Genomic DNA, 25448 nt, shown 5'->3' on the forward strand with positions numbered 1-25448 from the left:
TACTAAAGTTCTTTATCTAATCCAATTTTACAGCTAACACCCACAGCAACTCCATAATCCATTCATTCCCCTCCACAGAGATTTATTTCAAGCTCCTTCCTTCTTTGCTCTGGTCCAGCCGTTCCTAAAGCTGAAGATTAGCCAAAGCTGCCTAGTCTCCCTAATTCCATAGTACAGTAAGAGCTTGCTTTAATTCCTTTTATGGAGCTCCAATATCCTAGTTTAGGCCTTATTTCCTCACCTGAGGTGTCTACAGACGTGTCACTAATTTAAGGCATAACTTATTTGGCCCTGACAGTTAACATCTTGCTGCCAGTGTCAATTAGGGAGGAGAAACAACTGCTGAAATCAGGTGTCTGTGGTGTAATCATGTTTACTCGTAAGGAGGCCAAAAATGCTCTTTCCCTAGACACAGGTGGCCCCAGATAACATGGTGATGGCAGGCTTGTTTCAAACATTTCCAAATCCCTGACGGACTTCCCCAAACAGTTTGTCTTCCAGAGTAAATGTTGATTGATGCTCTCCTCTTTGCTTTCTCTCCTGCCTCTCCTCTACAGAGAGTCCTTTGTCAAGTAACAGCCAGATCTTCAACTCATTAATGTGTTTGTCTTTACACTTTATTTCTTAGTCATATAATATTTTTTTCTAAGAAGTGGGAACAGCGATTCCTTTCTCCCAAATTGCAGTGTGACAACCAGTATGAAAGTTCTTGTATTTTTTCTTCTTTGCTATTCTAAAGAAGTAACTCTATCATACTCTGAAAATGTTTTTCTCTACTAACCCAAGCAAAATGCAGTGAGCATGACAGTGAGTAACACAGAGCTCTGCTGCAGCCAGCAAAGCTTATCTCTGAACTGCTCCCCATGTCTCTGCATAAGTTTCAGCTGAATCACAACTCCCAAGTATCCTTACAGCTGGGATCAAGCAGCATTATCACAGAGCTTATCTTCCCCAGAATGTAACCATCGCTTGGAATTGCTGTACCATAAAGGCAGAACCACATCTCTAATTTATATCAGCACATTCCTGATACACAGTCATATTTCAGTATATAATCTGTAAATCCCTCACATAACAACCAACCAAACAGCTAAAACATCCTTTCAGCAGAGCTCTTTTTAGTCTGTCTGCTCTTCTGAGTGAGAGACTGTGCCCTTTGGAACCCTGAGCAGCATCACTGCCGCTATGGAGTCACACTACCAAGTGGATTTTTTCTGGTGCACAGCACCAGCCAGGTGTGTTCTGGACTGCTGCAAGAGCTTTCATGTTTTAAGAGCTATAATTAAATTACCACCTACAATGATGGACCTGAGGTTAATGAGCTCAGACAGAGATGCTACGTTGAACCACAAGAAATGTGACAGACCCATAATGAGACATTTTCAGCCTTATTCGAAATAAGACAGATGAAACCAGGCAGCTGACTGGCCTTTTGGTGCCGGGGCTGTGCTCTCCACCAGCGGGTACCCAGGCGGTGCTCCCCGCGGACAGAGTGCTCTGTGGGTGCTCTGTGGGTGCTGTGTGGGTGCTGTGTGGGTGCCCGGGCGGTGCTCCCCGCAGGAGGGGTGCTCTGTGGGTGCTGTGTGGGTGCTGTGTGGGTGCCCGGGCGGTGCTCCCCGCAGGAGGGGTGCTCTGTGGGTGCTCTGTGGGTGCTGTGTGGGTGCTGTGTGGGTGCCCGGGCGGTGCTCCCCGCAGGCGGGGTGCTCTGTGGGTGCTGTGTGGGTGCTGTGTGGGTGCCCGGGCGGTGCTCCCCGCAGGAGGGGTGCTCTGTGGGTGCTGTGTGGGTGCCCGGGCGGTGCTCCCCGGCGCCGCCGTGCCCTCGCCGGCCCAGCGAAGCCCCCGCCCGGCTCCCGCCGCTGTCTCCATGCGACAGCGGAGCATGGGCGTCTCCCAGCGCTCTCATTTGCATAGCCCGGCGAACGGCCAATGGGCGGGCGGCGCTGCCGCCACATTTGCATGTGGCCGGGCGGCGGCCAATGGGGCGGCGGCGGCCGGGCGCGCGGAGGGCGATGCTCCCGGCGGCGCGCGGGCGGCGCTGCGCGAGGCCGGGCCGGGCGCGGGGACCTGCCGGGCGCGGGCGGCCCTGGGCCCGGGCGGCCGCGGGGCAGCGGCGGCGGGACCATGTCGGTGGCGGGGCTCAAGAAGCAGTTCCACAAAGCCAGCCAGGTATGGGGGCCGCGGCGGGGCCCGGGCGAGCTGTGCTGTTGATGAGCGGGTCGCCGAGCGCCCGCTCCCGCACGGGCGGCGGGTCTCTCCTCCGTCTGTGGCAGCATCACCCTGGCACCTCCGGGGAGTGTTTCCTTCAGCGTTACCTCCGGGCCCTGCGCTCGTGTTTCTGCCTGTCAGCTTCCTGTGCTGTTCTCACAGGAGAAGGTTGCCCCTTCCAATTCTTTTGCTTGGGGCTTCAGGTCTTTCCGTTAGTTATTAATATTTCTATTTGTTGGTGGATTCGGGTTCGTGTTTTGAGGCCTCAGTTAAAGCTACAGCCTGTATGGTAGCAGCTTTCCCCTGAAGAGTTCATTGTTTTGATATGCCGCGAATTGCTGGTTTATTTTCCTACCTGGAATGCCATGTATTTGTCCTGTAGAGGGTATCAGATGTTTCTAGAGTTTTCCCTCCTTTTCTAGATGCTGTACTCTTCTCTAAAGTGAATCTTCATCTTCTTCTGACCCCTTTATTTCTTCTCTCTTTTATATGTGCTTTATTTTAATAGTTTAGCTGGTTTCTTTAAAGAGAGGAGCACCTTTCTTCCAAGCAGGAAGACTGGTTGAATTCCATGGCAGGATGGTGCCAGTGCCAAACCCTGCATTGATGCAGGGGCTTCAGGATGTGGCTGTAGTGGGATTCTTCCACTGAGGGTTTTTGGTCTCGGCTGCTTTGCTTGCTCATTCCAAGTCAAAGAGATCTGTATTTCTGCTGGTTGTCATTAATGATAATGGTAATATTGAAATTAGTGTCTGTAACCTGTTCAGTAAAATCTGACAGCTGCTTTTGTCTTGGGGAGAAGTGAGGAACATAAAGGTTCATTGAGTGCTTGGCTGTCATCTTGCTAGGTCTTCCTTCAGCTATGTAGCTTGTCAGCAACCCAAGTACAGAATCTGCACTTTATTTGGATACAGAGATGCTAAATATTTGTATCTAATGTTTCAGTAGTGTGCTCTCTTTCATGGAATGTACTGATCCTGAAAAATGTTCTGAATTGGTATCTTTTAGTTAACTTTCACTGTTTCTTTGAGAAAATGCTGGACCTGTAGAGTAAACAAATCCAAGGACAATTTATTAAAGATTTTGGCTTGTTTTGCATCTGATATTCTGGTAAGTGGTGCAGCCTTTGCTGTAGTGAGCTTGTAACTCAGGAAGCTGAAGATACTTCAGTGAGGAAGTTTGAGAGGTAACCACAGGAAGAACTCTCTTGTCTAGCAATGGGTAACAGTGCAGGTTACTTAATCCTGCTCAGATGTCAGTAAACAAGCAAACAAAAGGATGGGTGGGATCTGATAAAGGTAGTAGTAATGGCAGAAAGGAGCTGTAAAATATATTGAATTTGACTGCATCTATTGGAAAGTTGTGGTATGACTTCCAATATTCAATACAGTAAGGAACTGCAATGCATAACTCATAAGAATATTCTTCTTCTCAGGGTGGGTCAAAGGTAAAAGTTTCAAGTTATTTTCAAATGAACTGAGGAAGAAACATTAAATCAGTTGATTGAAAAAGTCTGTAGTTATGGAAATGTATTTCCTAGGAAATTAAAGTTCAGGAATAAGATACTGGATTTTTTTTTTTTTTTTTGGTACTAAGGTAATAGGAGACACTTCTTAAAAGCTCATTCTGTAACAATTCAGGTAAGATGTTGGGCAAAATAGTAGTGAGAAAATAACAGAAGAAATAGCATATATATGTAGTGGATCAGAACAGCCATGTCTGAACAATGAAACTGCTTATCTCTGACACACAGAGACACAGTCATGCCTAGATGTATAAACTTGTTGAACTAACAAAAATAAGGTGGGACATGAAAAATGGAAATATTGAGATTCCATCTTTTAGAAGAATTATTTACAAAATGCTAAAACAAGCAAATGCAGAGCATGAGAGGTATTTCTCTACAGAAGGTTTGTTAAATTTCCAAGTACTGTGGGATCACTTAAGGAGACAGAGACCTTTGTGTATTGAGTGGATGAAAGATGCCAATGGTAACTGTTAACAGCAGAGACAGGCATTGCTTGGGGAAAGAATGAAATTAATTCCTTTAGTGTTCCCAAAGGAGAATGGGGGCAGATGACAAAAACTGGCAAATGTCCCAGAGGACATTGAGGAATACTGGAGGGAATGAGACTACTGTCAGGACATGTGATTAAGGAAAAATAATAATATTTGAAAGCTGACAGAACCTAAGGACAAAACATCTGAAGGCTGAAGCAAGTGTATTAAGACAATCTGTATTTAACAGTTCATTCAGAAATGTGAATAAATATCCAAAAAATGACAAGATCCATATATACTATTTCCATGCTGAAATAGACTTCTGTTGAATGGAAATAAATTACAATTCTAAATTAAATATAGAGTAGTATAGATACATAGTTATAAAAGTAAAATAAATAGAGTTATTCTAAATGCTGCTTGCTCTTATTGAACCACTGACTTTTTTGCAAAAAACTGCATTTCAGTTTTGTGCTTGTAAAAAGCCTGTGTGTCTTTATGTAAAGATTTTGTTGACTAGTGGTGATCACCTTTGTGTGTAGGCTTAAATTCTAAGTGCAGGAGTCCAGGAAAACAAAAATTACTTATGATTTTATACATGCAGTTGAGGTTTCTGGGATATTTGTCTGATGCTTGTCAGCTTGGTTTGTCTGAAGTTACACTTAAGTAAATGAGTGTTTGCTTTATGAAAGGTCAACAGCTAACTTTTTATGGTTACTAATGCCCTTGCCAAAATCAGGCATGACAAGCTATTGCAAACTTGGCTGGTGTAGTAAAAAGTCACCATGGGTCTGTCTGTAATCCAGTAATTCAGTGGAATTACTGGATTGTTTGGGTGGTTTTCCCTTAGAATTTCTTACCCAATTGTATTTTTTTTCCACTGAAAGTTGCATGTTTGTTGGTTTTCACTGAAGTGTCAGGCAGTGAGATCTAGACAGCTCTTGTGTTATGGTGTCAAAATTTACTGCAGTGAGGTCTGTACCCCAGAGGGAGTAGAGTTTTGCTGGTTTTCTGTACATTCCAATATATAAAGCTGCAGTGCTACTCCGTTATCTGTCCCCTAATGATTGCTTGCCCTGGTGTCATGGAATGGATAGACCTGAAGCTGGGATGGATCTCAAAATTTCGGTGTCTGTTACGAAGTGATAACGCCCTTCGTGTTATTTGAATTTTCTTTACTATGCCTTCTACTTAGGTTATAAGTTTATATTGAAGTTCTTTAATTGAAAGTGTACTGCAGTGAGGGTCTCTTTCATTCTCCTCATTAAATATCAGTGATGATTCCTTGAGTGTAACTCATTTAACTCATGAAATACTAAGCAGAACCTGTGAAGTGTCTTACCACCTCTCACTGGCTGATAAGCAAGGGCAGGTTCTTTCTCAGGGCTGATTAATTCATGTGCAACTCCCATGAAATTCAGCTTTTAAAAAAAAAATTATTATTCTATTTTTTAAAATTAAGTTTTGTGGAGTTTTATTTGCAGTGAGAGTTTGTGTCCTGTCGCTTTCAGCCTCTGCCAGATCGGATCTGTTTTGCTGTTTTCAGTTTGAAAGCTTTTGATGTAGGTGTGTTTATCTGCCTGCTGCTTCTGCAGGCCTGGTTCTTGTGGTGGTTGTGCATGTGGGATAACCCAGGTGGTGGGAGGACTGCATCTTCTGGTGTGTACTGGGAATATTTTTAGAGTTTAGAAAAGCAGGAAGCACTGAGACTGAATAAGAAAGCGTTAATATGTGTCAGATGCATTTCTAATTTCTGCTGTGCTCTAAAACCACAGCCAGGCTAGGATCCCTATGTAAAGATGTGTGATTTTTCAAAGTGTTTGGAGGCTGGTGAGCTCAGAACCTCACTTCCTTAAGGTGTTTTGAAATCTCAGCCATGGTACTGCCATAGGAAATCTGTTGATTTTGAATTCGCACTTTTTAAATGTAGTTTCTAAATTAATTGTAGCTGAAGGCTGTGTATGGAAGCACTTTCACTTTCTACAGCTTATTCGTGTTGTATTTCTTAGGCTTAGGTTCTCAGAGGTAGTGGAAAGTAATGCTTTTCTGAGGAAATACATCTGCCAATATTCACAATTATTGTCATATTTGTAAGGTGGTCATCAACAGCTACTGTAGCCTCTGCAGACTGAAGGTTCTTAAACCTTCTCCTATTGTCACTGAAGGAAGAGAGGCTCCAAGAGAGTGTGAACCAGGAGCTGGTTCTGTTGTCTATAGATAGAGCCTAAGGGGAAGCAGATTTCCTAACCAAAACAACCAAAATCTGTTACAGCTATTTTGCTTTCTGAAAGTGATTTAACCTAGTGTAATAAATATATAAATAATATGTTCTGTGTTTTAATTTCTTATGTATCCTGAATGGCATTTGTCTTTTCAAATACTGCAATTTTTTTAGCAATTTTTAAATGGCCTTTTACTAATTTTTAAATATTTTTTGAACTTTCAGCTATCACCAACAGTTGCAGGGATGCTGCTTCATATATCCCAGATTTCTTCTTCTTCTCCATTGATTTATGTGGCATTTTGATCCCATCTTTTGGAGTGAAGACCAAATCAGAATCAAGACCACCTTGTTCCCCAGACAGAATAAGTTGTGTGATTGGATTTTGTTGTTATTAGGGGTGATGGTGGTTTTGGTGATTTTTTTTTTTTTTTTTGTTCACTTGACTATTTTTCTTTTCTGTTATGTTGTAGATACTAGCCTAGACATAATATTTAAGCCTTTTTTAAATTCCATGTTGACATTGAGTTAATACGCAAAAAGCTTCAATTACACAAGTGCTTGATAGCAAAGGAAGTACTTTGGCAAACTTTATACAAAGACAGCCTGAACTTGACAGTGGGACATGAAAGGAAACTTTATTGCCTACATCCAGCTATATTTATTTCCTAGGACTATAAGCTGTTATCATACAGTCTGTTGGAGATACTATCCTTTCATATCCATTGTGAATTGGGCATGATAAATCCATGACAGTAGTGCAGAGAAAGCTTCTGTCCTCTTCCTAGTTTTTATGAGATAGTTGGATTTACTTTTCTTCAAATCTTACAGAATTGTGGAAGAAGGACAGTGGTGAAAAGGACAATAGAATTTAGTTTCTTGTCTGATACATTTTAAAATAAATAACTGTGCTTCTGCAGTTGTATCTATCAGCTGCTAAGGTAGCCTGGCAGTAAGGCAGAAGTGTAGCACAAGGAAGCTGTGAGTGCTTCAGCTGGCATAGTACAAGCTAGCAGAAGGTAGAGGTCATGTGCTCTGCAGCCTTTAACAATGCAGCTCCCAAAGCCTGCAAGAGGGGGATCATAATGCAGTAACTCAGAAATCCAGCAGAGATGCAGCTGCTATTTGGAAGCAGGTTATTTATATTTTTCACATAAAATATTTATATATAAAAGTCTAAATGGCATTGCAAAAGAATAGAGAGTGGCATAATAGAGGAGAGAGCTGAAGTTTCTCCTTGAATTCATCTCCTTTTATAGCTTGGCTTTGCTGTAGAGTTTTGCATAGGCATCCTGAAAGTTGGAGTGAGAGCTGGCACTCCATCCCAAGCTCCTGCTGCTGCCTGAGTCACTGCGGCACATGCTGGGTAATACATTGCAGTGCAGGCTCCTGGGAATCCTGCAATGCTGAGAAACCAACAGCCAAGTGAAGCCCAGCAGCAGCACTGCATTGGGATTTTCTTTAGCAGCACTTGGAGTTGCAGTGCACCTGCACTTTCTGTAAACATACATGTAAATAAAATATAAAATGCATCCCATTCTTCATAGCTTCTGTAAAAAGCATATAAAACCTAGACTTGGTTTTGTAATTATATTGTTAAGATCAAAGTGCTTCTGTTTATGTTGATCCCACTTTCACCCCAATTTATTGCCATAGTCTAATTCTATATTGTGCTGAGTTCTCAATGTTGGTCTCTTTTCTGTTCATGGAGAGGAAGGCCCTGCTGGAGTTTTATGACTAGTTGAGAGTTGAACCCGTAGGTTTTAACAATGCTTTTCAGAAATCAAAAAGAGCTATTCAAATGTAAGGTTGCACCTTCAATTTTATTTTCTAGAGCCCTAGTGTCCTTTCACTGTGTACATGTTTCTGTTATCAAAGTTACTAAGAGTTTTATGCATTGATAGGAGAATATACCAGTTAATTTCCTGCAGCATCTCAGACAGCAGCAGCTGTGCACGTGAAACACAAAAATAACTTGGCCATACATACTTGCTATTCAAAGGACAATGCCAAGCCTCTGAGGAGAATCAATTCTGTTTCCCTACCACCCTAATTAAGGTGTATTTTTGATACTGTACTTGTGTTTAATGAACTGTAATGACGACAATGGAATTAGTCTGGTTAAGAACTGAACATGACTTAAGAATCCAGGACTGAAAGGAAATTAAGGGGGTCTAAAATTCTGTTTTCTATGATTGCCAGTGTTTCTGTTCTTATGCAGTCAGGTTACAGACCTGCTGTTACTTACCTTTAAGATTAACTGTTTATCATTTTATGAATTTAGCTTCTGAATAATCCCTACTTGCTTTTTTTCCCCTCTATGTTGTAGCAACTACCAAGGATCCAAAAGGCCATATCTACTGCTTTGTTTTGTATGGAGAATGCAAGAATTATGGCGTTTTCATTGTGAGTTTGATGATTAAGAGTTTCCCTTCAGTGATCTCTTCAGCTGTGGTTAAAGGTTTCTGTTTCATGGGACTTGGCTTGTTTTGCTATTGATGGATGTACTGCCTTTTTTGTAGGAATTTCTTGCTGCAAAGCCATGTGCCCCCCCAGAGGAGGACAAAGCCTTTTGACCTCCTTTGCACTAGTGCTTTATAGCTCGTTGGGGAATTCTGGAGGGCTCTGTACTTGGAAATTATTTCAGTTTTCTCTGTCACTTGTTTAATTTGATAACAGTAGAAGTCAATTCTGTGTGAGTGCTGTGGGAAGTTTTTTTCAGTCCCATGGATGAAGTCAGTGGTGCATTTCTGCAGTGCTGCTCTTACTACTAGAAAGAATTGTGCCTTGAGGAGATTGAGGACAGTGTGTGTCTTTCTTAGAAAAGGAGCTGAGGAGCCCTATTATCCCCAATTGCATTTGAGTTTGTGGTGTTGTGTGTACCAATGTCTTGCTGCCTAAAACCACTGGCAGGTTTTGAAATAGAGTTACGAAAATAAGGCAAAAATGTACAGTGACTTCCTTTTCAAACTGATGAAATGATTGTGGGATTTTTCCTTCACTTTTCACTGTGATACATGGAGGTTTTCTATGAAGTGAATGAAAGGAGCATGGATTATTGCAAACTTTCTGATACAAGAAAGTGCTTGTGACTTGTTTGTTCCCGTTAGGTTTCCCAACTGATGATGAGCACAGGTTGCATTAGCAAAGAATAAGATCTTAAGTTCTTTCTTTTTTCCCATGGGTAGTGTTTCTAAGGGCCTCCATGGATCCTAGCTAAGTCAGCAGTGCTGCTAGGAGCACACTGATGGATTTTTCAAAATATTTGAGGAATGTGACTTTTAAGACCATTAAAAATTCAGTTGCATTTGTAGTAGATCCAAGAACTGGAAGCACATTACTTCACAGTGCTCTGATGCTGGATATGAACTTAGACTTGGGAAAGCTGTGAACTAAAATGCCTTAAAAAAAAAAAAAAAAGAATCAAACAAACAAGAAACCTCTCAAGTAGCACAGACAATATGCTTGCTGATTCATAGGGAATGTGTGCAATCCTTGTACAGCAGAACCAGGTAGATTGCCTTGAGTATCAAGAAGTGGGAGCTGACTGTGTGGCAGAAGAATGTGGGTGTTTCACACTGTACCAAAAGCACAGGAAGCTACAGGACTGGCAGCTCAGATAAGTAGGAATGATGCCATTTAAATCAAAATAATGTGCAGTAAAAAGTGAGGGTATGAGAAGGAGTTCTCAGTCCATTTTATAGTGATTTAAAATTCACACAGCTTGTCTTAAGTGCTAAAACATGTAAGCAGCAGTTTAATAACATTGAAGGACAAATTTCTAACTTGATAATGTGGAATGGGATTCTGTAAGAATTACTGTCTGGAAAATAGTTTCTGAAAGAGCAATAAACAGATTATTTGTCACTTTTCATGTGTGAAAAGTAGACTTGCTGATAAACATCCAGACGTGGTGATGAGAAAGAGCATGCTAATGTGAGGAGAAATTAATTCTAAAGCAATCAACTTAAAATTTTTGACTGTTGGTGTATCTGGCTGTGTACCGCTTCTGTTGACAGTCTTGTTCTGCTTCCTCTGCACAGCTTGCCTGGGGCTCTGTAGGGAATGATCTTGACCACATTTTTGCTGGTAATGGATTCACTAAAACTGTCACTTTAACCTATGGCCCTGCCAAGGAACTTTTTACTTTAGATAAATATGTAGTTGTATAGTAACTTTTAAAACTAATACTCCTAAGTATTTGCAACATATATTTTAGTGCTAGCAGCTCTTGAACTTTGACACATTTAAAAATATTTGGCTCAAATACATAAGCTTTGAGCTTAAAGCTGTAAGTTGCTGTTAAAAATGCCCACATCTTGTCTGTGTTATTTCTCCTGTAGTTAGTTTGTACTGGTGCTTAAAAGTATTTGCCAAGGAATTACTAAGATTCAAATAAACTGTTTTGGTGTTGAATGTGAATGAATAGGTGTGACTTCAGCAAAGGTTATGTGAATATATTCTGGCTTTACAGAAACTGCATTAGATTGTCCATGACATTTTCCTGCTCTTTGACAGGGCTCTCTGACATCAGTTGTGTGTAAGTGATCTTTCTAACTGTGCATGTGAGCATTGAAGATGTGTAAGTGCTTGGTGTCCTAATAAGGTGGCCCAAGGTAGCCTTAAAAAAAAAAAAATGAACTTTTAGATCAGCTGATTTGTATTTAAATGGATTTTCAGTAAAGCTGTCGAATAAGTAGAAATCTCTGGTGGTGAAAATGCAGGAGGGCAATTGGGTAGTCATGAATTATGCAGTGCAGTTACATGTTTTAAGAAGAAAAAATATTTACATGTTTTAAAGATTTTAATTTCTTGTTCTGCATATGCAGGCTATGATCTTTGTGTTGCTTGATCCTCTCCTATTTGACAAACTAGGACTTTTTTTTGTTTTGTTTTGAAAGGTGTAAAAGAAATACCAACATCAGCATGTTACTTTCACAGAAAAATGGTGCAATTGGCTGTTCTACAGCAATTCTAACCTAGTCAGACTTCATGCAGGACCCAGCTACAGGGTGCCACACTGGGTTATGGTTACAGTAAGGTGTAAAATCCTTGTACAGCTTTACAGCCATGGGTAGGTCTGTGACTCTTGACGTGCTGAAAGCTGGCTAGACCCTCCTGAGTTCAGGCCTGTGCTACAATCAGTGATATATTTAGAGTTAACTTTTGCACAAGCCAGTGGGAGCCATCTCCCTGAATAAGCTAGGTAGTTTAACCTGAGAAAAGAGTGAAGGGTCCAGTTTTTGGGTTTAATTCCAGGGCATTGTGCTGGAACTGGTCACATAATGTTCTGGGAACACGAAGTGTATTCAATTCCTCTTAGGAGCTATGAATCAGAGTAGTGCTCTCTTCCAGAACTGTGACTGACAATATGCCAACATTCCCTAGAAGAAGGCAGAGCATAGATTTTCACTACAGTGGTGGCAATTGCAGCTGTCATGAAGTGAGCAGAAATGAAGAGGTATTGAATGGTAAGGCAAAGTGTGCTTATTTGGGGCAGAGAGGTCATTAAAGAAGTCAGACCCCCTCACTGTACACACACCTCTGCACTGCATGTGCAGGAACAATGTTTGTGCAGTCACCTTTAACAGCTGCATGCTGTCAGATGCAGCATAAAATTCCATGGCAACTTGCATCACCCTAAATCTAGGCTGTGGTTGCCTTGCTCTGCCTTCAGGGTAAGGTCCTGTCCCATCTCCTTGAGTCAGCTCTGGATGCTTGTGTGATCACACACACTAAGCTGTTAGAGGCAGCTTATCCATCTCAAAATCAACCCAACTCCAGTGTGTGAGCAGCTTTCAGGTGGATTAACCCACTGAAGAGCTTGCAGCACACAAGAGTTGCTGCTACCAGTGTAAGGGAAATGGAGGGAATATCTCGATGGGGATGGAAAGGACTTAGAGAAGGCTAAGCAGCTGTGGAAAAGTACCTTAATGATTATTAGAATGTTTTGTTCAGAGAGTAGAATAAATTCTGCTTTGTGAGGGATTTGTATCTCACTGAAGTTCTGAATGATGAGCCCACAAGGAATCTCTGCTACCAGCTCACCCTGGGTTAATGGTGAATGTCGTGATTATGATAATATATCATGTGTGAGCAAAAAGATCTATCCCTAACCCAGCAAGCCTGGAATCCAAACAGGACAGTTGAGTGGTTTACGTGAAATGGTGATCAGCCTGGATGTAGGTAAAAGCAATTTTTCTGATGAAAGCAGCACCTCAGGCTATGTGAGGGCTTACACAGTGAGATCTGAGAGGCTTCAGCAGGACTCCAGCAAAAGACTGAGAATGCTGTTGAAGGAGAGAGGGAGCACATTTCCTAAGTGGAGGAAGGAGTGCCTTTATTTCAGTTGAGAGTAGAGTCTGGGGAAGGAAGTTCTCAGAGTAAGTACTAGTGGGGCAAATGGTATACAACAGAGACACAAGTTAGGATGATGTTGTTAAAGGCAGCAAGAGGCAAGATAATCAATAAAAAATGTGGTGTAACTTCTCCTGTTCTGTCAATACTCTGGGCAAAACAGAATGTTTTAAGGGACTTCTTTCACAGTTACTTATTAGCATTTGTAAAAGCAATTTTTAAATATAGTCATGAGAGACATCTAATATAGAGACATCTTAAATCACACAGATTACACAGGAGTAATAAGATAATATGAAAGGTTCTCATATTACTTGGAAAGGAAGTGTGTAAAGGGGTTATTTAAATCTCTGATTTCAAGGATTTTGTTTTATAGTACAATCACCCTTTCTCATCTTTGCAGTGGTAGGTCAAAAGGAAGCCACACCTTCCTTATAAGCACAGGGAACAACTTCAGAAAGGGGGATTGTTTTAAGGCCAAATCAGAATGGTATTACTGCCAAGTGAAATTTTGCACTTGGAACCTGTGGAGGGAGGAAGAAGTGTTAATGTGGTAAACAGCCCGTGGAATGCACGCAGTGTGTAACTTGTCATTCACAGCTCCAACTACTCTCCATGCAGAGGAAACAGAATGAAATATTGCCCAGTTGTACCTGAAACAAGATGCTGGAAGAGAGGTAGAAAATGGTTCTGACAGGCACTGAGGTGCTGCTTGTCCTGGTCACCCTGAGGAGGATGGGCTGTCTCTCTGGGATGCACCCACTAACTCTACTTGTCTGCAGTGCTCATGCTCATTCTGTCTCATTATGTAGGCTGGACAAGCAACTGCCAACATAATGAGACAGAAGACCCCCAAATTCTACTTTTCAAAGAAATTCAGAATGTTTTTTTAAGCATGAGTTTGGAACTAAGTGAGAAATCAGTGAAATTAAAAAGTGAGGAAGGATAATCACTATGAGTGTCTTTTTGCAGCCCTTTGATGGCTTTACATTTCTCTTTTTAGGGTATGCTCATTTTCACAAACAAGATTTCAAACAGATTAGGGAACAGTATTTTAGATTTGCGTAATGAAATATGGAAGTAAAAGTGTGGAGCATGGAGATTCATGGTTTCCGGTTCCTCATTGTTCTAAGCTATTTAAAGTCTTACATCAATAATTTAAATTACTGTCAGAGACTTTAATATAATCAGGTTTTCTCATTAAAAGCACCTGTATCTTTTCTTCTGAAAAGTGGGCAGTCTTGAGTCTGACACTGTTACATTTTTTTAAGTAGGCTTGCAGAGCAAATAATGTGTCTGTGTCCAAAAATTTAGATTGGTTAATTTATTACAGTTGAATTCTTACAAAGATGTTTTCCCTTAGAGATGTGTACAATAATGATGACTTTGAATTTCTAGATTTATAAATGCATATGTAAGCATCACTATTGAGTTCTTTAGGAAACAGTGGAGGTTTGTCAGGAAGAGTTCAAGGTTTTGCAGTACAAAGTAGTTTTTGTTGTACAATGCATGTGCTAAAGAATAGCTGTAGCAGACAAGTTGGACTAAAATGCTCAGTAATAGTGTGATGTGTCACTGCCTGGTGCGAAATTAGTCACTCTCTATAGAAATGCAAAATCACATTATAGAGTCTAGAGTCTTGTACTTTATTCATATATGGACAAGACTGTCCTTTGTCCATGATACTGGTTTTCTTCAATATCTGTGTGCATCTAATTTAAGCCCTTAGACAGCATTGCATTGGTGTATGTACCATCTCATGCTAATGACCTGTTTGATTGGTGCCACTTGCCTCCATTTTCTCAGGGTTTAGTATCTTACTCTTTTTTTCTATACTTTTTTAGATTTGATTAAAGACTAAGTACAGTTGTCAAACTGGAGTGGCTGTTTTGTCATATGTAGAAATACTGGCCTCAGAGCTGTATTCATTTGGGCTTGCTTCAGAACAACTTTTTATGTTCTGACTGAACAGTTGCAGTAAGTAGGAAAGATCATTTAGTGCTGCTTGGAAGAACCACCTTTGAAGTCATCACAGGGCAGTGGGAAATCTTTCTGTGCAGAGAATTGGAACAGGTCTGGAGAAAGCATGAGAGAGAGGTGCTGGAGCTCCATGGTTTATGCAATGGCATAGAGATGAAGGTTTTATTTAGGAATATTATTTTTGTTGCTGAAATGTGTCTTGATTTTGCCACAAATTGCATCTATAGGCAAGGAGGAGTAGATGTTGTGTAGGTAACTTGAAAAACTGAGTTTGCCATGAGGTGGACGCAGTTTCTGGAGGGTACTTCTCAGTGTTTTTGCTGCCTCCAAAGTTCAGTAGCTACCAAAGGCATCAAGTGTAAAAGCACTGTGGTTTAAAAGTGCCTTTGTGAAGCCTGTGTTTCTTACTTTTTCATCCCACTGCTGTGGTCAAACAGTTAAAGTGAAAATTGCAGTGTTAGTGGGTGCACTCAGAAGGCAAGCCAGTGTAGTTACCTGGGAAGGATGCCAAGTCTGATAGGTATTTCAAGTTTAAAGCATTTAAGACTTTAGACAATCACTATGTGTCTCAGAATTACAGACCTAGAAGCAGGGGCTCTGCCCCAGTTCAGCTGGTTTAAGATCCTATAGAACCCAGAGGTAAAAGTCCAATTTCAGGATAATGATATTGCTGCAGCAGATTGTCTGGGTAAGTTAATAACAAGTTCCATTAATCACTGGGTGGTCCAGCTCATTTGTAAAAAGACCATGGGGGAGCAGAGGGGAAGGAATTGTGCTTGAATTGTTCTTTATTGGAGCAAGCACTGGGCCACTGCCATTGAGGTGTTGTTCTAGGTCTCTGTGGCTGGCATTGAGTGTCTGCTTTGTGACAGCTGCTCTTCTTTCCCTTAAATGTACAACACATTTCCTTTCACATGGTTCAGTGGCTAATGTTTAAAGCACTTTGTGCTAGTGGTTAAAAAGAATAAGGAATGTGTGTATTAGGAAGTGGAGAAAGCTGCTCTGTGTTATGGGAAAGAAATAAAAAACACTTTTTACAACTACAGTTGAGGGTCCTGCCATAATTTTCTGCATGCGATTACTGATTGCTTAATATTTTTTCTATCAAAAAACTTTGTTAAGAAAATTATCTCAAAACAAATACTGTATGCATTATAAGAGAAAGAACTTAGCCTTTCCGGTTTATTAAGTGGTAGACTACATTCCTTTAAACATTTTCTGCTACAATTTTACATTAAACTTAACATTACCTGGTAGAGCTGTAGGCCTCACCTGAAACTTAAATCAAAAAGTGTTCTGTTGCTGACAGGTCTGAAGGTAGGAGGAGACTCAAGTCCCATTTAAAAAATGAAGGGTAAAACACATGCTGATGATATTTTGTCTTAGTGACAGATTTCCAGTCAAAAGCCTTTACTCTTGCAGGTGATTTAGAACCAAGGTGTACTGCATTTTTGAGCCTGGCACTCAGTCCTTTATAAGCCATTTGGACAGAGTTCACAGTCAGTGCAAGTGTGATGCTTATCTGTTGTGTTCTTAAGTTCAGGTGTCAGGGCATCTGAGGGAAAGTGCTGTTACAACTTAAAGCCAGAAGGTCAAATGTAATGAAATGTGGAGTCATAAAAGGTGCATATCTATGTCATAGGAAGCAAAGGTGATAAAAGGTGGGTTTTCAAGGAAAGGTTTCTTGCAACCCTCCTTGAAAGCAAAGGTAGTTTTTATCTCTTTCTGGCTGTTTTCTTCCTGCTCCTTTTGTTATTTTACGTTTCTCAAAATAACAGCAAGTACATGATCCTCTCTGGGCTGTTCTCTACAGTATTTCTGTCCTAGGAGTCTTTATTCTTTTAACCTTGAGTTGAAATTATAAGTTGCCAGGATAAACCAGTCTTGTACTTTGATAAAATAACTTGAGAGTGTACCAATAAATGACTCCTGAACAGAACACTGAAGAGAACATAAGTATATGCATCTCTTGATGGAAACAGAAAAGAGACACTAGCAGGAAAATGGGAAGGAGGAGCTGGCTTGTGAGAGAGAATATTTAGGATGGAAAGTTGAATGAATTTTTATCATCCTTAGATGCACAAAGTAACTGGTCATTCTAAAATGTTTCATTTCCTGCCTAAGTATCATTTCTCTGGACAATTTATCAAGCCACTGCTCCTAGCTGTGGGAACATGCTTTTTGACACTTATGTAACAAAAATGGAGCAACAGCTGAACAATTCTTGGTACCTCTGAGTTGGGCTGAGCATTGGATCGAACATCATGATTAGACCTTCTGGAAAAAGTGTGTGTGTGCATGAAGTTTGCTTTGGTTTTGAACAGGCCCTACATCCAGCAGAGGTGGAGAGAAGTGTTAGAACAAAATGGAAACTGAAAGAAACCTAAGGCAAAAAATAGGTAAGTGATAATGAGGGGTGAGGCAACTGAAAGAAAAACAAACTAAATGGAAGCAGTGCTAGTGAAAAGAGACTAAAAGAAAAAAAGACAGGTGCTAAGGTACCATGATGAGTAAATGAAGAGAAAATAACATTTCTCAGGATGCACAACCTCTCTGTGAGAGAGAAAACTTCAAAAGCTTAGTAGAAATACTCAAGAGATGGGTGAGAGTGACAGCCTTGCACTCCTGTGCTGCAGGGTGAGGTGAGCACACCCAGGGCACTGCCAGGAGAGCCTGGTGCAGGAGGTGAGTGCCTGAACAGAGCTGAGTGCCCTGGCACAGAGCTGTGGCTAATACAGTCAGTGTCAGTGGCAAAGTGATTTCCTTGCTCTACCCTTCCCTCCTTCTTGTTTCAGTTTTTGAGCACCGAGCCAAACTCTTTCTCAATCTCAGAGATGATTGATACCCTAACAAAGAGCAGGCTTTGTCCTGATAGTTGAACCTGTGGCATTGATTTAACCTTGATGGGACAGAGGAGCGTCACTATCGCTGCCTCTCTCCCAGGGAGGCAAGCAGTGTTTGTACTTCAGCCTTGTACAGGAACTTCAGCAGTCTAAATTGTCACTGGGACCCTGGGAACTCAGCTGGTAGTGGCTGCTTAGGGAATGCTCTGAATTGCTACATCCCTTCTTGCCAGGGGCATGTTCCATTCCTGCAGGTCTTCTCCAGTGTCTGAGCTGTGATGGTTGGTACAGCTTCAGGCCATCAGAGGCTCTGAAACTGGGATCCTCAGGCTAAAAGAAGAAATTGTAGAAAATCTCTTTATAGGAATTCAAAGTGCTAATGTTTTGAATAGGACTCAGAATTAAATTATTATGGAGCATTAAATATGCTGCCCTTTCAAAAGCAGTAATATCTGCCATGGTTTTCTTTAAAACTTCATTTTTGCAAACTCTGGCATTGGTCATACTTGTAAGAGAAGTGCCAGCTTGAACTAATTTTGCAATTGCAGAAAACTGGGATTTGAGAAATAAGAAAAGGAGGCATATAGTGGACTCCAGGAAGAAATCAGTGCATTCATTGCAGAAAAAAGAATACTGCAAAAATGGAACTTCTGTGTATAATTTAGTATTATTACATGTGCCTTTTGGATAGGTAGGATTGCCATTGCTTTGCAAATAATCATGCAGTGTTTCTTTGCAAAAGTTATCTTTTTATTTACACTGGCAGAGTGCTGCCAGGCCAGGAGCCATCAGTCTGAGCTTTGCTGTACAAGTCTGCCTTCTTTCTAGAGTATTCAACTTCTTGTGTACTTTTTAACCATTTAGATTATTTTTGTGAAGAAAGTATTTGCTGATGGTCAGAATTCTTAATCCTGTTTGAAATGTGTTAGGCCACAGTGCTGAGGATCTTGCCATATACTTTGTAGTTTGCAAGGAGGTGATGGGTCCAAACATGTACAGGTAACTCCACAGCAATAGTTTAAATATTGGCAATTTCTGTAGTGTTCTCTTTGTAATAACTGCTGACCATACACAGAGGCTGCCCCAAACTGCATGTGTCCTATGGCATACTGATGGCTCCATGATTTGGATGTATAGACTAAGAAAATACCCACAACCTATCTAGCAATTATTTTTGAATGTAAATAACAGAAGCATTTGCTCTGCTGTGCCAGATGAAACTCAAGGACAAAATATTTCCTCAAAAGAAGGCATTAAGTAACAGTAATGCAGTAGTAGTAATTTAGCTGCTCTCAGCTGTTTGTGACTAAAATCTGAAATGAAACAGAGCTCATATCTTGGCAGTGTTGAGTCCTGTGTGCTTCTCTGATGAGTCTCTTGGGTTAGACTCTTAAGAAGTATTTACATGCCTAGAGATTTAGATAAGCACTTGGTGGGGTGTTCAAAAGCATCCAGGTCTCTAATACCTCTTGGCTTACTTAAGGGAATGTGGGAGTGTGTATATGCACATGTGCGTGTGTGTAAAAGCTGTTGATTAATTCTATTATTTTGAAGAAAAATCATATAAAATTCAACAGGAAATAGCATTCCAGCCACTGAGTTATTTCACAAATACAACTATGCTTGTATCTTTTTTTTCCTGTAATTTTCTTGTTTTATTCTTGTTTTTTGCTATTTGCCTCTATTTGTTGAAGCAAAAACAAAAAAAAAGTTGTTAATCCTTGGGCCTTCTGATCTGCATGGAAAAAAATGTCCTTTGTGTCCTTTGACACATCATATTGCAGAATTTAATGTTATCACTCAAAATTTGAAAACTTGAAACCATCTAGTCATAGCTATTTTAACATGAAAAATAGATATAAACACTTTTCTACAGACTCTGTACAGTAAAATCTCTTGTGTAGATTGTACATTCATCTCCTAATTTTTGCAACAAAATCTGGAATTACATTCTCATAATAAATAAATTGTATTCCAATAATAAATAAATTGTGCAACTCACAATTTGTGTCCCATAAACATAACTTCCCCTTGTTTTGCCTGCTCAGAAATACAGATAGAATATTTTATTTAAGACTGCATTCCTCAGGGCAGATAGTGAAGGTCTGGGACTCTGGCATTCTCATTTCAAAGTTAACAGTTGTTTACTGTGTGGCCAAGGACAAGTCAGTTTAACCCAAATTCAAGCATTTAGTCTTGTAGTTCCTCCCCTGCATTCATGTTGGAGCTTGGATGTGTGGTTTCAGCCTGTATGAATTTGTTCCCCATGTTTTCTGAAGCATCTAAAGGGCTAAAGAGTAGCTCTTGCTGAAAGCAGAAAGTCTGGAATCCAGACATGTGGAAAAGCAACATGGGTAGCATGGGCTTGCTTTTAATGAGACACTCGAGACCTTTGGAGTGTCACAGAAAGGGTAAAACTGTCCATTACATCGTGAGGATAAAATATTCTGAAATATGCTAAGACCTTTCAAAGGACATGCTTGCTTAGAGCAAGAGACAGCACCCTTCTCAATGTGCAGACTTTCTTTGTAAGTCTAGATTACACAGTCTGTATTTACACATACTTTGGCTGGATTTGGTTAATAAGGTTAATTTAAAAGGCTGCATGATTGTGTGCAGACTAGATCAGCTGGGTACAGGATTTTGAGTGTTGACTACGGAACATCAAGGGCCCAGCATTCCTGACCCTACTTAAAATTCTCTTTCTGGCATAGACTTACTTGTAGAACAACTTCAAGCGGTATCAGAGCTAGAATTCAATGTCTGATGTTTCTGTTAATAAATTAATTAAAAAAAAAAAAAACACCCAAGCCAAGCCATATCTAATTTTGTGCTTAATTCTTGCAAAAGATTACATCCAAGAAATACACTAGGAAGAGCACAGGAATCATATGTGGTAAGTTCTCAGATCACTGTCAAAGAAACGAGATTAATTTTTTTTTAAACAGATGTAGCAAATGTCAAACTAATTAATAAATCTTTCACTAGGTGTTATTTACTTTCTTAAAATGCAGGACCATATCTGGCATATTGGCCTGTTTTTACAGATGACTAGTTGTTTAATGCCAGATACTTCATCTTACCTAATCAATTGTAGACCTTTCCTGAGACCAAGAGGTGTTACTGTATCTTTTGCTGCTTTCTTGAGAGATGATGAGATTCTAAAGCACATGCACAGAATTTTTCAATCTCTTAAGACCTTTAATATACTCGGGTCTGTTTCCTTTTTGTTTTCTTTCTTTTTCTTGAAAAAGCAGGAATCAAAAACTATTTGATGCATCCTGGAGTTCCTGTCAGCAGAAAGAATTGCAAAGATGCTGGGAACTGGGAGCTCTGGTCAGACACCCACTCACAGACATTGTGTAGCAGATCTTTGTGTAAAACCCTCATTAGTGTGGTTAAAATGGCTCCCTTCTCCCTAGAAAAATTTCTGTTGTGATAATCTTCCCACATGGCAGAATCTTTTGTTTAGACTACATGAAATCAGGCTGTTCGACAAATAACACTCTATCTTCTTATGTCTTTTTTTTTTGGATTGTGTAAGTCCTTCCTCAAGAAAAGGCACAGTCCTCAACCAGTAACCTCATTTGTCATGTTCTTGGGCTTTGTGCCTTTTCCGTTTTCTTTGATGGGGTTTCCCAAGCAAAGGCTGTTAAGTTGATTAAATACATTGACACATACCCGGGTGTCTTCTGCAGTCCTTATTTATAGAAGTTGATCTAAGTTAGGAGAGTCCACACTAAATGGTACAGCACAACTGTTTATAAAAGAGTTGAAAGCAGCAACTTGTCTGCATAGGTGTGAGTATCTCACACAATCAGTGGGAAAGCAGAACCTCCAGCTGATGGGTTGGTGGGGGAATTTTGCATCTTGGATTGTGAGGTGTATCTGGATTGCCTGCTGAAACTCCTCCATCAGTGGGGAGTGCTGTCATCGCTCAGTCTCCCTAGGTGTACCAGTGCTTGTCAGGGCTTTCTCGATCCCAGAACACGTGGATTGCACTATTGGAGCTTCCTTTCTGAGCAGAACTAAGCTGCCACTTGTGAGCTTTTGCCAGAGCTGTGCTGTGGCACTCGACAGCTGCGGCTGTTCATGGATTCCACACGGGAGCTGCAGGCCTGATGCTCCCTGTGTCCATGAGCACTTCTCTCTGCAGGAGCACATGGGGAGCTTTGATGGACTGGGTCTATTCCTGTTGACTGTAGAGGTCTCAGCTGATTGCCTGGCTGGGCTTCTCTACACTTTGGGTCGTGCTCAGCTGTGAAGAGTTTGCTCCATGTGTAAACTGGAGCGAAGTAGATTGGATAATAATGCTTGGCATAGATCTGCACGGGACCTTTCAACAGTGACGTGCTCAATGCTGAGCTCGTGTTCCCCTGGCAGCTCCCAGAACATCTCCACATGGGAAAGAGCTGTTTGGGGGTACCCTTGGATCCCCCTTCCCAGGCAAGCCGTGTCACAAACACCTTTCTCTTCTATTCCTCTCTAGGGGGCATATCCTTGTGTAACTCAGTTCATCTGTCTTCCTAAAAATAATCTTCTGTGATCTTGTTGCTCCTGTTTGCCTGAGAAGTTACAAGTAATAAAGTAGTGGGTTCATAAATATTAGTGAGACAGGAATGTTCTTCATGAATATAAACACTGTGGCGGTACTCTCATGCATTTTTTTAACTTTGTTTGTATGATTCAGAGATCTCTTGGTAGAAAAGGTATGTTTTCCTTCTTGGAAAACAGGCCCTTGAGATTGAGATTCCTGGTGTCCTTTAGATGGCCTGGGGGTTTTTTGGGTTTGTATTTTTTGGTTTTTTTTGTGTGTGTAAAGGAATTTCCTACCAGAAACTGGGCTTTGAAAAATTAGATGGGGCTCAGATTTTATATTTCATAAGTTGTATGAAATTTTTAACATTAGAAAATATTAAAAAAAAATTAATATTAATCTTGGTGTGTCTTTAAATGTAGCACATTTTTCTACATATATTTTAAATCCTTCATATTTTACAAAAATAGTAATATTTTTGGTATTTTTGTTTTGTTGGCTGCAGGGACAAGATTTGCTACTGGGTCCATCAGAAATCCCTAAGGAAGTTGATATTGTGAGCATAGTCATGATTTGTCTTTGAAGTACAAGCATGTCCTACGGTTCTTTATGTTTCTACTTTAAATATCTGAGAATAGACATCTTCAGTGAAACATTAGGATGTGAATTCCTCTAGCCATGGATGTAGTTTTCTGGAGTTCTGGTTCAGCTGCTTGTTGTAGGTAGTGAAAGATGGGTGAATCATCCAATTTTATGAAGTACTTCTTTGTTTCCATGAATTTCTGTAGAGGTGTACTCTGCCATGGGTACTGACAGAATGCTGCTTGAATTTTGTATCCTCAATGTGATTATAATTTTTAATGTGTTCATGTCTCACATAAATTTCAATATGTTATTATGTTTTATAATTATGTATGAACCGTTACCAAAAGAGAAAACTGCACTTTCTTAAATACCTTTGTACATGCATTGTTAAATTCAGAGATATTTTATAGCACTTATGCAGCCATGGGAGTAATAACAAGTATTTGACTTCTAGGGCACAGCTTCTTGCACACCATAATTTTGATTAAATAGCAGTAGAACCCAATTCAGCTGCTTGATTAATTAAAAAAAAAAACAAACCAGTTCCTGCTGCTGCTGTCAGAAATCATTTCTACCATTTCACCAAATGCTTTGGGGAAATCTGTGCCACTGTTAGCTGAAAGTTTAGTTGAAGAAAAGGTTACAAAATGCTTCATGTAAAGGTGATGACCCCCTGAGCTTGACACTGTGAGGTGCTGAGCACTCAGGGCTCCATCCAGAAAAGCACTTTAGCACCTACTGAGGATGAACTTAAATGATTTGCTGGGGGTGAGCCAGAGTGCTCTGTATCTGTGTGACAGAAACATCTGCACTTTGTAGTAGACCCTCGATTTATTTTGGAGGGTAGAATAAATCTTTTTTCTTTGAAGTACATCAGAGCAAGAGAATTTTTGTTTCCTTTGAAAACACAAGGTACTGAGGTGACTCCAGAGTTCCTGCCGTTGTTGAGTGCTTAACGTCTAAAATGAGGGATTTGTATTTTCTCCAAAGCATTAGGATAGAATGAGCTATTCAGCTCAATTAAAAGAAGAGGTCCAAGTATCAGTACACTTGCATAGTTTGGTTTTTTCTTTATTGTTGTATTTTAGGAGAAAATATCTATTTAGGTATATATTACCATTTTCATTTGCAGATGATTTTGTACCCAAGAGACAAGTACTGTGTTTCTTTAGTCTTTTGTTTAGATCTGAATTTGAGAATGTGCATCTTAGTTCAGTTCCTCAGCATGGGGCACTGCTTTTTCTTCTGAGCATCCAGACCTTTAGAAAATCTCTAGAAATCAATCACAGGGATGCCTAATAGCTGCCCAATCACCTAGTTAGTAAAGAAGAATATTTTATTCTTTTTTCAAGGAATATTTTTCTATCATGGTGGTAAGCTTTGTGGAGCTGGCTCTGCCAGTGTGCATTCCTTTAAATGTTTACTAAGTTGCAAGACATTAAACTGTGTTGTAGGTCAAGATCTTGGTGGTCTGCAATACATGAACTAGTGGTAACCTTTTTTTTTTTTTTTTTGAGTGTGGGAGATAGCAGTTTATATGAAATACAACAATCAGGAAAGAAGAAAAACAAGTAATATGCATAGCATTGTAGTAGAACTTGGAAGCACAAAACAGGGAATTACAGATATTTGAGGTTAAACTACTTTTGATCTAGAAAGGAGGCTGGAATCTGTCTCTAATCTGATAGAGCATACTGGAAGAGGACAAAGAAGAAAATCTCTCCCTCCCCTCAGGATCTGAATACTGCAAGGAGATTTGACTTTGTCCTGCCAGCCACCTTATTCTTCTCTTTGTTTATTACAGGCTTAAATAAGATCCTTGAGAAAGCTGTTAGTATTGTCACATTGCATTAAACCAAATCAAACACTTACATGGCTGCAGGGAAATCGCTGGAACTTTGGATGATTTATTAAGAGGAGCATAACTATTGTGTGTTAACCATACTGGAATGTAGTATTTTGTACTAAGTACTGTATTTAAAATGTATTTAATGCATTTGTGCAGTTTGGCCCAGTTCTGTTTCTATGGGAAATGTAGCCATGCAGTTACATTATTTCCTGGCTCTCTGTGTGTTAACTTTGGGATGAATCTATCCATTTTCCCAGTTGATTGCTTGCTTCCTTTTTAGAGAGAGAGGGAAATAAATTTAAAATCTTTTCATAGCCTTGGCTTTTTTGTCAGAATAAAAAAAAAAAATCTAGGTTTTGCCTCATGGGTTTGACAGTGTGCATATTTATGACAAATGTAGGAATTTTCTATCCATTAAAATTTCAACAGATAATTTCAGCAGCTAGTCCTTCAGAACAAAATAAATGCTGTAACTTGGTAAAGAGTCATTAAAAGCTCTTAAGCCTTTAATAGAATATGATACCTTTTGTTCAGCCTTTAAATAGCATGAGCTGATTTCTTGGCCAGGTATGTACAAGAGAGTTTTGCTGGCCAGCCACTTCTTTCAACAGTAGCTGAATAACAACAAAAGAACTGTGATGGTTCAATCCTAGTTAGAGTGTTGCAAAAGAAGGGCAAAACAAGTGAAACAGAAGGTCAGAGCATGTGTGCGAGTATTGGTGGAAGAATCCCACTGACTTGTATTATAAAATACCCAGTGGATATATTAAAAAAAAAATAGGGTAATTGTTTTGAGAGTTTTATCAGCTCTCTGTAGATCTGGGATATTTTTGGCAGCTTCTTATATTCAGTAACCTTCTACAGTGGAAT

The 25448-nt window shown here is 40.1% G+C and overlaps 2 protein-coding genes across 3 annotated transcripts in view; one reads left to right on the top strand and one right to left on the bottom strand.

The window, feature by feature from the left end:
* Positions 1 to 1388: 1388 nt before the first annotated feature.
* Positions 1389 to 2123, bottom strand: LOC128794775 (basic proline-rich protein-like). The gene has a single exon (XM_053954977.1). It carries the CDS (start codon positions 2121 to 2123, stop codon positions 1389 to 1391), a length of 735 nt encoding a protein of 244 aa, XP_053810952.1.
* SH3GL3 (SH3 domain containing GRB2 like 3, endophilin A3) overlaps positions 2057 to 25448 on the top strand; it is a 41639-nt gene continuing 18247 nt past the window's right edge. Inside the window, exon 1 of one of the 2 annotated variants that reach the window (XM_053955304.1) lies at positions 2057 to 2166. In XM_053955304.1, the coding sequence (XP_053811279.1) occupies positions 2122 to 2166 (45 nt within the window). In that variant the 5' untranslated portion in view covers positions 2057 to 2121. Of the gene's footprint in view, positions 2167 to 17144; positions 17164 to 25448 lie in introns of those variants that run through there. The other variant, XM_053955305.1, reaches the window with a different exon arrangement.

The sequence above is a fragment of the Vidua chalybeata genome, chromosome 13 (assembly GCF_026979565.1).
Source record: "Vidua chalybeata isolate OUT-0048 chromosome 13, bVidCha1 merged haplotype, whole genome shotgun sequence".
Classification (NCBI taxonomy): domain Eukaryota; kingdom Metazoa; phylum Chordata; class Aves; order Passeriformes; family Viduidae; genus Vidua; species Vidua chalybeata.

Coding starts and splice junctions, on each gene's coding strand:
- LOC128794775 (XM_053954977.1), bottom strand. CDS start 2,123: ATGGTCCCGCCGCCGCTGCCCCGCGGCCGCCCGGGCCCAGGGCCGCCC.